At 32.7% G+C, this 12,559-nt stretch overlaps 1 protein-coding gene across 1 annotated transcript; it reads left to right on the top strand.

Moving 5' to 3' along the window:
• The first annotated feature begins 7,329 nt into the window (after window positions 1-7,329).
• Window positions 7,330-12,305, top strand: LOC120267037 (UDP-rhamnose/UDP-galactose transporter 2-like). Its single transcript, XM_039274715.1, has 5 exons — window positions 7,330-7,855; window positions 8,236-8,423; window positions 8,516-8,716; window positions 11,547-11,708; window positions 11,804-12,305. Exons 1-5 carry the CDS (start codon window positions 7,729-7,731, stop codon window positions 12,158-12,160), a joined length of 1,035 nt encoding a protein of 344 aa, XP_039130649.1. The 5' UTR covers window positions 7,330-7,728; the 3' UTR covers window positions 12,161-12,305.
• The last annotated feature ends 254 nt before the right edge of the window (window positions 12,306-12,559 follow it).

The raw sequence follows: 12,559 nt of genomic DNA, 5'->3' as shown, positions 1-12,559 counted from the left end.
ATAAGAGTGCAAACAAGTTTTGTGTTGCGTTGGAACAGCGAAGGGCATGAAAGAAATTAGGAGATGGTGGTAAGCAAGGAAGAAAAGCTATTCAAGGAGAATAGTGATGAGGAGAAGCAAGATGCCTTCTGATAAGTGGATAATTGAACATAATTTTATACTATTTTATACCCTTAATTGGCATATATTAGGTTATTTAATTAGAAGATTATGCTTAATATGGTATAAAAAGTGATTTCAGATGACAGGTAGTGCATAATGAGAGGAGAGAAAGCCTAAAGAAGCAATGTTAAGCCAAAACAATAAAAATAGAGCTTTCTCGACATCAAGAACAAGGGAACAACCCAGACAAAATACCTTACGGTCACCTTATGGTTACGGCCATAACTTACTGCCATAAGCCACATCCAGAGAACCTTGTGTGCATGTAAGTAAGAGCATAACTTCCAGATAAAGATACTCACAAGCAAGACTTATGCTCATAAGCCAGACTGTAAGGCCCATCCAGAGGAGATTACTGATAACACGTACACCAATAAAGGAGATTGCAAGCACCATCCAGATGAGTTTATGGTTCTGCACTTATAGTGGTAAGCTGGACCATAACATCAAGAGAGAAGACCTTATGTGCGGAGCTTATAGGCGTAAGATGCCCACAAGGCATACAACCAATCATCTCCAGCTCCTTAATTATGGCCTTGTTCTTATCAAGGTTGTCAGACCCGGCCCGGTCAATGACCCGGCTAAGCCCAGGGGTCAGGGGTCAATGGGTTCGATCGGGTCGAACCGGGGTTGAACCGGGGTCAATAATTAAATATAAAAAATATTATAATAATTAATAATGAGCAAATATAATATTAAACCCATAATTATATTATAAAACCTACTCAAATTTGATATTTAAATTGATAAATGACCTTATATACATGACCTTATATACAGTAGAGTTTTCTAATTATGTCATTTATTTTTTTATTTTTTAAATATTTATAAATTTAATATATTAATATATAATTATCGAACTTCTCTCGGTGTTATTTATTTATTTATTTGTTTATTGGTTGATTTTCTTAAAATAAATAAGAAATTTAATTCACTAATTCTTTTATCTCAATTGAGTTTTTATTTTATTTTAAATTTTCTTATATTTTTTATTTAATTAGAATACTTTAATTTTATATTTTTATAATAAAATTACACTCATTTATTGTTTTATTTTCTTAATAAATTAAATTTTTAGAAAGTATTTACATAACACATTAATATATTTATTTTTAAATGTTAATTTTTGTTGGTAAGTTTATGATATATATATATATATATATATTGCAATTCTATTTATTGATTATAAATTATAAATTAATATTAATAAATATACACTATTTTGTGGTTTCTAATGAGAAAATAATAATAAATTATTAAATATTGTAAAAAAAAAAATAAACATTGTGACCCAATTGACCCGGCCGGGTCAACCGGTTCTCGGTTGAACCGCCCGGGTCACCGGGTTAACACCGGGTTTTTTAATACCCGGGTCAATGGGGTATACCCGGGTCGGCCATATGGCCGGTTCCCGGTTTTTCCAGTTGAACCGGCCGGGCCGGTCCGGGTCTGACAACCTTGGTTCTTATGCCCATAAGTCACTCATAAGTGGTTAGCTATAAAATATTTTACTAAGGGTTTTGGGGGGATCTTTTGGCTTCCAAGGGAAAGAAAAGAGGAGAAAATTTTCTCAAGTGTCTTTGGAGTAATCCAGCAAATGCGAGAGACTCCTCCACCATCTAGGGCACCATTAGAGCTGTCGAGATGTGTCCTCTGCAGTGTTTGTAGAAGATCGGTGGGAGATTCAATGGCTGTACAAGGTGGCAAAGAGAAAAGGGGGCTTTCAATGTTTTTATTTACTTTTTCTGCCTTGATTGGGTTATATGAGTGTTCTCCTTTTATGGAGAACTAATTAGTTGGCATTTAAGCATGGATGAAACCTAGGGTTTACATTTTTAATTGACATTGGTTGTAGACTTTAGAGCTTTTACATTGGTTAATTGATTGTAATTTTTTGATGTTGAGTTCAATTGCATGTTTTAATTGACTTGAATTCTATTGTAGTGAAAGGCGAGGATTCTTGATTGATGTATTTGTGTGATGAATTGAAAGATCCACCTAGTATAGACATACCATAATTGAATGGGATCACGAGTACGCTTAGAAATAGGGCACTTTGGGGTTGAGATTGCTTCTCCTGTGATCCTCCCGAGCCAATTAACATAGGATTCTGAGTGCATTGCAACAGTAGAGAGCAAGCATATATGAGGTAGAAATTCCATGCTAGCTTTGTATGGGATTAGGGTTAATATCCTCAGGAGGGGGTTGAGTATTCATTGAATCCTTGTTTTCTCTAGATAGAATTCACTGAGCGTAATGCAGTTGTATGGTGGTCTATATTAGCACCGCATGGGATTAGTTATTGTTCACCTTGAGAAAGGGAGCAATATGAATTAGGAATTCTCTCAGCTCACTTAAATTGCAAGACCTTGTGCAACCTTGTTCTAGACTTAATAATACCCTAGGAGAAGTCTATGCCTGAACACCCTTCTTTCATGCTTGTTTTGCTATTTTTCTACTTGTGTTTTCGAACTCTTAGTTTTATTCTAGATTCACAACTCACATTTTTTTTAGGTTAATTAACTGGAGTAGAATTAGTATTAGTGTTCTCTAGTTCCTCGTGAATCAATAACCCTGCTTTATAGCAATATATACTACTTGATCTGCACATGCACTTACGTCTAATAGGTGACTTTATAATTAGTCCCTATCACCTTCTCAAAAAATCTTTAAATACAACCCATCCATACTTTGATGTGACTTATCGGGAAAATTTTGTTTAATACAAGAGCAATTTGGATTTTTTTTTTTTTTTAATATTTCAAAGACTAGAGTGAGGGAGGGATGAAAGAGAAATAGAAAAAGGAAAACTAAAAAAAAAGTCATAGAGACAGACATATAAAATGAAAAATTCTCAAGGGATAAAAGATAATTCTATAGTATATATATATATATATATATGTACACACGCACAACTTATGAGGTAAAAAGTTCAACGGTAAATAATAAAAATATTGGACGCTAATTTAAAATTTTTAAATATAAATATATACATAACACATATATTAAGTAGGAAATTTTTTAACTTTGGGGCCCTAAATAATATTAGAAAAAATTTAGATGAATTACAATAGGTGAAGTTCATGTAGTTCACCATTGAATTTTGTTATGAAAAATAATTTTCAACTTTGGGATGGCCACTTTTATGGTCCATCCCTACACACAAGGTTGATTAGTCAAATTAAGTTAGATGAACCTACTTATTTCAAGGAATATGGATAACTATAAATGACTCAAGTCAAAATCCAACCTATTTAAACAAGTATATCCTGACATATGTGAAGGAGCACAGCATATTCCAACCATACTAATTAGACAGCATCATTTCTCGGATGATCGGATGAATGCAGTTATAATCCTTATTTTCTTTCCATTAAAACAGATAGGAATGCAATTATAATCTAGTTGGCCTTTTCTAAGCTTCATGCATGCTTAATGGTTGAGCTGTAGACTTAACACCAACCACCTAATTGCCCCACATCCCCCACCCTCTCTCTTGTTATAATTCAAACCCAATTGCATGTATCCTTCCTCCAAACACAAGCCTGATCCTTTTTCATTATTTCATTTCTTATCCCTCATACTTTGTTATATTTCACCTTAGACTTTACATCACTTTAATTGTGTCTTTATATTTAGGCAAGCAAGGTCTGGGGGTCCAACTGTTTCTTGTTCTCAAGGAAAAGGGAGGGAAAAAATTAATGAAGGAAAAGTTTAAGTAACTCAAAGAACCAATTCTTTTCATAAGAGCTTTTGAAACTTTTTTCATCCATGGTCCCTTTTTCTCTTTTTAAGTAAAGTATTGCTTCCAACTTCAGTAGATAATTAGTAATGATCAATATTCATTACCTTCAAAATAATGAATTATTTTTGTATCATGTGTTTTTCATCTTGTGAGTTATAAATCATATATAAGTGATGATGGATGATAATAACATAATTGCCCATCATACAAAAAAATAAAAACAAAACCACAAACTTCCTTATTTTAAATAGATCTTTCTGATCACATGAGATGTCAAATATTTCAAAGTATTTCCGCATAACCCTTATTAATTAATATAATTAAATCGGTTAAGGATAGAAGATGGGCAACACCGTTCACAGATGTCATGTCACAGAAACATAGTTGTTGAATAATTTAATGCAAAGTATGAATTATTATGTCATTAAGTATTTATATAATAAGGATATGAGAAAACGTCACACTTAAAATATATACAAAAAGGACATCAAGCAACCGGATTCTTTCCTGAAAGTTATAATTTTAAGATAAATAATAGAATGGCAGATAATGATTTGAACTTTTATTATTATTATTATTATTATTATTATTATTATTATTATTACTGCTATTATTAAGATTGCATAATGATTTTTTATTGTCTTGACTCAGCTTGACTTATTGACTGGATGCAATTAATCATACTAGCCATTGAGATATATACTTCTTCTGATTGAAATATTGAATATGAGTTCAGACTAGATGAATGGCAGTAATGCTGGTATTTCATTTCATTATCATCTTTATTTTCTATAATGAAAGATTAATATCTATTCAATATACCACATTTACAACAGAAAAATAATAATTATTTTCCTTGCAAAGTGAGGAGTGGATGAATTAACTCACTCTCATAATATTAGTTGAGATTAGTTGAGATGAGTGACTTATTCAACTTAATTAAAAAAATCTGTTAATTATTATGATTAATTAAAATATATAACAATCTCAATTTCTATTGATACAGGCATGAAAGATTATTCCTCTCCTTAATTTAGCTTAATAAATAATGACAGTAAATTCTGTTTCCTAGTAAAATTTATAAGTTTATGATATGTCATATTAATTAATTTAAGTATGTTAGTAAGACAGTGAACCTCACTGATATATAAACATAATACATTTTATCATTATCTTATTAGCAATTGACATCGGTTTCGAAGTTTGTTTTAAATAACCAAAATTAGGTCAACCTTCTATGTCATGTGTGTAAATGTGGTTTTTGTGTACTTTTGTATATTTATGCCGTATTTTGACTTGTGAATTTTAGTACCATCGATGATGTTATTAAATTTTTTAAGATTTTCTTTTAATTAGTGTCACATGTAATAAATAAGAAGGAAAATTAAAAGTGAAATAACAAAATTAATAAATAATGCAACAAAAAAAAATTATTGATTAATCTTATTTATCGCCACTCTAACAAAACTATACCTCAACTCTCAATTGATTTTAATAATAATTTATGACAATAACCTCAATCCCCCCCCCCAATGTTTGTTTGTTTATTTGTTTTTGTTTAATTTAAAAAAAATTTTAATAAATTCTTTTACTTGAGTTTTTGGTCGAAGCCATACATAAATAAACAAAAATAGTTGGTAAGATTAATTTTTTTTACCAATTAATCCCTAAAGTTAAAAACTTTTTTTGAGAATATAAATTTTTTTTAACAAATTAATACTTGTAGTCTAAAGAAGATTTTAAATATTTTCAAAAAAAAAAATAATTAATTAGTTGATATTTTATGAATTAATTTACATAGTATAAAAATTATCAATTTGTTTTAAATCTATTGCTTAGCATGTGGCTTTTATAAATTAGTTTATATAGTATAAAATATTATATTTTTAATAGGGTTTTTATAAAAATTTATTATATGACTTCCTAAATTTTATAAACAAAGCTAATAACATATTAAAAAAATATTTTAAAAAGATATTTGTAAAAAATCTATTATTTACTCTCTCCACTTTTTATTTGATTTTTTTCCAACTCAAAGCTGCTTACATGTATTCCTTTATTTTTTTTTAAAAAAAAAAATGGATGGGTCAAATAACATCAGACCAATCTGTATATGTTTTTAAATTTTTTTTAAACCAAACCTCAAAATTTTGTTTTTGGTTATTTGAATCAGCACCCTTTTATCTTCCCTTTGGTTGTACCACTGATTGCAACTAAAAGGTTCATAACACAATAGTATTAGTTCTATTTTGAAAGATGAGGTATGAAAAATTCGAATTCAGATTTCAAGTTAATATTAATCGACTCTCAATTACAAATGTAGGATTTCCAAACTCTATATTTTCCAGGGATAACCCACGAACAGAACGATCAATTCTTAGCTCATACAATTGCGTTTTTCACATTCGTCCAAAAAAAACCCACTTATTACAATAAAATAATTAATATTTTCATTCATTTTCCAATGGAGCATTCAAATCCTCAAGAACTACCAAAGAATTTTATTTCAATACGACTACAGGAACTTCAACGGAATGGAAACAGTTGAAAATCAGGGTTGACATCAATGGACACCAAAGAATTTTAAAATTTATCAACTCTAAATTTTACCCAAAATTGTTGCCATTTATTGTTGTTGTTGCTGCTTATATCACCATCCTTGGTCTCCTAATAGTTCACGTAATATGATGCTTGCTGTTGCTGACACCTCATTGTCCAGGCGCAGGTGCATCTTTTAAGGTTTGGCTTTTGGTGTATTAGTCTCACAATAAAACAAACATCTTCAAAAGTTGAATACACGCCTGCCGACTAACAATTTTACCCAACCTGCAACTCAACCTGGAATTCAATTTTTTTTTTTTTCTTTTTTTTTTAAATCTTGATGTGTTCTATTTTATCTCGGCCCCATTTTGATTCTCAATTAAAAGAAAAAAAAAAATTCTATATCAAAATCAAATTTGTAACGTGATTGATTTTGCTGGGACACTTTGAGTGGGATCCAGGCCACAGTGTGACTTTGATATCCAGCCTGCAAACTTAAGATCTATTGGAATTATATATTCTTTAATCAGATTAAAAAGACAACTAATGGCGTTCTAATTCAACCGTTGAAATCATTAACCAAAATTAATCAATTTAAATTAATTAAACTAATCACATGGTCACAGTTCAAAGGGCAGCAAACACTCTTTTGTATCTCTAGAGAAGAAGGACCATTTTCACTTTTCTCATATTATGTATTATTCATCAGTTTTAATTTATGGACAGATTAGTGCTTGTTCAGATAAATAAAGGAGATCCAAAATATATTAAATATTATTCATTTTAAATAATAATAATAATAATAATAATAATAATAATAAAGGAAAGCGAAAATAGGAAATGTTTGCAAATAAAAGCTAACACAATTATATTAGAGTGGTAGGGCAAAGGGGGGACTGGTAGCACAGCCACAACAACACCTTTCCGTTTTCACCCTTCAAAACCCCCCAATTCCATTTCATTATCAGGTTTCCCTTAAAAACGAAAACGGGAAACGGAAAAGAGTTTTCGGTAACCGACGCTTTCATCTTCATCTTCATCTTCATCTTCATCTTCAGCAGCAGCAGCATTAGCATCACTCTGAGCACATCCTCTCTGGTACATATACTCCTTCTGAACTTTGGTTTTCAGTGAAAACAGATCCAGAAAAGGGAAACGGTGGAAAACGAGAACGAAAGAGAGAGAGGGCATTTTTGGGAAAAAGGAGTTCTCTCTCTCTCTCTCTTTCTCTCTTCTCGTTTGAGATCGTTTTCAGGCGGAGAAGAGAGGAGGAGGAGGAGATGGCGGAGAGGAAGAGCGGCGCGGTGTCCGATGCCGGTGTTTGGGCCATGAACATCATCAGCTCCGTCGGCATCATCATGGCCAATAAGCAGGTCATGTCCCCCGCCGGCTATGCTTTCTCTTTCGGTTTGTGCCTTTTCCTCTATATTTTCAGCTTGAGCTCTAATTTCTTGGTGTTCTTTTTTTTTTTCTTGTAAATTTATTTTGAAACTGGAGGTAAGGTAGCATTGAGATCTGGATTGTTCTCGTCTCTGCGGCATTTTACTTTTTTGATCTGAATTTTGTGAATTTTTTTTTTTTTGTTTATTTTAGACGGAAAAAACCTAACTTCAAATCTATTGTGATGTGAAATTTGGTTTTTGGAATAAAGATTGGGCCTTTTTGTACTATGGAATGGTATTTCACTGTCAAAACGCGTCTTTTTGTTTACTGTTCCACTTAAATTATTGCTTGTGTTTTTTTGTTGCTAATCTGATGCTTGTTATATGTGTTTGTATGTTCTACAGCCACATTTTTAACTGGGCTGCATTTCTTGGTTACTTCATTGGTTGGTTATGTGCCGAAAGCTCTTGGGATTTCATCTTCATCACAAAATGTGCCTCTGCAAGATCTTATCTTCTTCTCCATCGTGGCCAATGTTTCCATCACTGCGATGAACTTGAGCCTCATGCTCAACACAGTTGGCTTTTATCAGGTTCTTCTGGCTGAGAAAGCTTTCATATTGTTAATTTATCTGAGACTGTTGGCAATGCCACCCATACTCTGATTTCTGTGTTTCTGATTCAGATTGCAAAATTAAGCATAGCTCCTGTTGTATGCGTTATGGAAATGATTTTCCGTGACAAGCACTTCTCTAGAGAAGTGAAGATGTCTGTGGTGATTGTTGTCTTAGGTGTTGGTATTTGCACAGTCACAGATGTCAGAGTGAATGCTCAGGGGTTCATCTGTGCTTGTGTTGCAGTCGCCGCAACAGCCTGGCAGCAAATTGTGAGTTTTCACTTCTTGTACACATGTATATACTTTTTTTTCCTACTGTGTATTATCTGAAGGCTTATAAATTTCCAGAAGGTATTGACATTATTTAATATTTATAACTTCTGTCATTTCTTCTCATTGCTCAATTCAGAATGTTTAGTTATTAAATTGACTCTGAGTGCATGGCAGAATGACAATGAGAATCTTGCCAGTTGGTTCTATACATTACAAGATGAATAAGAATTGGAGGTGGAAAATTGGAGGATGTATATGTGAGTAAGGGATTTAGGAGATGCACCTCAACATTGTATAGACTCTAGAGATGTGTTTGTGGGATTAGTGCGTAGTATGCCAAAATAAGGCTGTGAAGAGAGTTGATTTGTTGGTGTATAGAGATGTGTTTGTGGGATTAGTCCCACAATTTAACATTAAAGTTGAATTTAGAGATTCAATATCCAAGTCACATCCTTCAACCAAAGACAATGTTTAGTTACATGAGCCCCAAATACAGTGGTATAGAGGAATATGGAATTACGACAGGGCATCAGTTAAATAACTATGGAGAAAGGAGAAAACATAGGACAAATTTCTTAGCACATGGGTGGAAGAATGAATCAACTTTTTCAAAACAAAAAATGGCTTTAATCTCTGACAAGTTGAGATAAATTTGTAAACCCTGTTACTTACATGATCAATGATAGGCTAATAGTGCTTATTTACAATGTGGAAAAGCAGCTATTATTCTTGCTGTTTTTATAGCTCAGAATTTCGTTGTTTTTGAAACATATGATGTATAACTTCTATGTTAAACATCCTTTTACTTTTGTGTTAATTGCCTTTGAAACTTAGGTTAGAGCTTAATCAAAAAACTAACTATGACAACCAGCTAAACATTTTAAACATAGATTTCACAGCTGAAACAGTATTTGAAGCTGATATGCAGGAATGATTTTCAGCTTTAATTTTTTTATGTCTTTTATAGAATGAGACATAGGAGTTATAAGAGTTATTGGAACCTTTTGCATACACATGTGACATTTTAATGTGTTTTCTATTTGTTGGAGTCAAATGATTTTAATTCTTCTTTTTGACCTCTAAGAAGTATAATTCGAAGTAAGAGGCAATTTATACTCAATAATATCCACAAATTACAAATCATGCCCTCTCTGCCATTTCCTGTTCTCATCCTGGGGTTCATCTACTGATGTCTGGAAAATTCATTGGCCATGTTCTTATATGTTGATACTTCACAGCAGCCTCTTATAAGAGCTTAGCTAAGAGTGAGCTAGAGGCAATGTGTAATCAGAGTTCAAATTTATACTTTGTACCATTTCAAAATTCTTGTTTGTCATCCTTTATTTTGTGGAACCCCTTCATGCTATAATTTTATTTAGAAACACCTTCCAAATGTGTTATGGAAGACGGACAACTGCCAGTCTTGATAATTCTCAAAGTTCAGATTGCCCATGTAAAGATATCCCTCATATTCATGGATGAGGAATCGTGACATGTTATTGTTTAGACCACCATTTTATTGCATAGTTTAATGCCTTAGATGGCACATATCTGAATTCTCTTTGGCATTCAAATGCCGGCAGTCTCCAAATGCCTTAGCTAAACTACTACAGTAATGCCATCAGAACAGCAACTCTCTGACTCCCAATGTCCAAACAATTATACATCATTCACCAAATCAGACTTCTATACTAAAAGAGTCCTGTAATATATTGATGTTTGTGATGTTGGGATCTGATAGCTATCATTTGCTTAGATAGGGAGGGACTTGTTTTTACTCCTGCTCTATATATAAGGGAAAGCAATGAGACAGAAAGGCTGTTTGTATGTTTTAAGATTCGAAACTCTTGAAATTAAGATGGTTCTTTTTTATTACTCTCGAACTTGTGGGGATTCTTAAAAAACAAAATCAATCATATTTACCAGCAGCAGAATGGAGGGTTAGGGTTAGTTTCGGTGCTTTAGTCATTAGGTCTCATTGTTTGTATGTTTTAAGATTCGAAAACTCTTGAAATTAAGATGGTTCTTTTTTATTACTCTCGAACTTGTGGGGATTCTTAAAAAACAAAATCAATCATATTTACCAGCAGCAGAATGGAGGGTTAGGGTTAGTTTCGGTGCTTTAGTCATTAGGTCTCATTGTTTCTTTCAATTGACATGATATTATACATATTGTGTTTTTGTGAAAGTTTGCCATCCAAGGAATGCTAGTCATTGGAAATTATAACATTAGATATGTAAACTTGTTCTGAGTAAGAAATTTAGGCTTGTCTTGCATGGGATAAATAGGAAATGGACATTGGCATTGTTATAACGTGGATGTTTTTCTATGCAAACAACTAATTTAGTTTAACCAATTCAAAAATCTCTTATTTATCACTGTGTAATCCGTAAGTGCTTTATCCAGCACCTTTCCAAAGTTTTAAGATTTGAAATGGTGATTGATTATGATAGAGGAATTGTTTAGGTCCTTTTATCTTGTTTGGTAGCAAAAGAGTTTTTTGAGAAGTACCGTCCTTAGCATTTATAACACATAGGACCTTTTCCAGCATAAAGTTTAAATTGCACATCGTTTTGACCTTTTACAATCTTGCATAGAGTTTGTATTGAATACTTGTCTCTTGCTGGACTCCAACCACATGGCAAAACACATGCCTAGCTTAGGGCAAAAGCCATAAAACAGTAAATGCATGCTTATCTTGAGGCACTTTAAGCATTTGAAAATCAAGCTATGAAAAGATTGTTGGCTAATTATTATCATTGATGAAATTTATTGAAAGAACTTTCTTGTCTCATTAGCTTCATTTGAACTATTATTGCTATGCAGAGAATTGAATATTTTCAAGAGAAGTACTCAATAAGTTCATTTGAACTACTGAGTAAGACGGCTCCCATACAGGCTATTTCTCTTCTGATATTTGGGCCTTTCAGTGATTACTACCTTAATCATGCGAACCTTCTCAATTATAAGGCCTCCGTCGGTGCAGTAGTAAGTTCTTTATGAAACCAATACCACTATCCTTTTATTGTCAGATATTAAACCAAGTAAAAAATTCATTTAATCTCATATTATCTGCATTGCAGCTCTTCATTCTGTTATCATGCACTCTTGCCGTTTTCTGCAATGTGAGCCAGTACATGTGCATTGGACGCTTTTCTGCAGTCTCCTTCCAGGTGTTGGGGCACATGAAAACTGTCTGTGTGCTCATACTTGGTTGGGTGCTGTTTGATTCACAACTAACCTTCAAAAATATATTGGGGATGGCTATGGCCGTCATTGGTATGGTTCTGTACAGTTGGGCGAGGCATTTGGAGAAACAGGTGAAGGAGTCCGTAACTAAAACGAGTATGACCGAGGAGGAAATCCGTCTGTTGATGGAAAGCATGGAGAGCGGACCGCTGAAAGATGTTGAACTTGCACAACCCAAAGTTCAGCCATAGTAAGCAAGGAGTCTACAATTACTAGATAAGTTCTTATAAATTCTTCTTTTGTTCTTTTTTATTTACAATGATGTAAAATACTTTCTATTTATTTGTTTTCGCTTTAGCCAGCATATGTTTTCATAAATTGTATTCATTGTCTGAAGCTTGCCATCTTTCAGTATAACTTATGAGATCAAAACAATTGAGGAAGTTCATGTTGTTGTTTTTTCTTTTCTTTTTTCTTTTTTTCCCCTTCTATTTTTTGGCTCTTGAATGTGCTTTGTTTGGGATATATTAAATTTGTCAAAGGGATTAAATTTGAAAGATGTGTTCTGATTGGGTTAATTAGTTTTTGGCTGGGAAATTTGTTGATGAATTTCCGATGGTGTGGTTAAGGTGATTATCATGTCATACTAG

This window comes from Dioscorea cayenensis, chromosome 8 (genome assembly GCF_009730915.1).
Source record: "Dioscorea cayenensis subsp. rotundata cultivar TDr96_F1 chromosome 8, TDr96_F1_v2_PseudoChromosome.rev07_lg8_w22 25.fasta, whole genome shotgun sequence".
NCBI lineage: Eukaryota > Viridiplantae > Streptophyta > Magnoliopsida > Dioscoreales > Dioscoreaceae > Dioscorea > Dioscorea cayenensis.
This window is presented reverse-complemented; position numbering and strand designations above follow the sequence as displayed.

Bases quoted from the DNA above. Each gene is read 5' to 3' on its own strand.
- LOC120267037 (XM_039274715.1), top strand. From the start codon at position 7,729: ATGGCGGAGAGGAAGAGCGGCGCGGTGTCCGATGCCGGTGTTTGGGCC. The intron at 7,856-8,235 runs GTTTGTGCCTTT...TATGTTCTACAG, and splicing joins CGGCTATGCTTTCTCTTTCG to CCACATTTTTAACTGGGCTG. The intron at 8,717-11,546 runs GTGAGTTTTCAC...ATTGCTATGCAG, and splicing joins CAACAGCCTGGCAGCAAATT to AGAATTGAATATTTTCAAGA.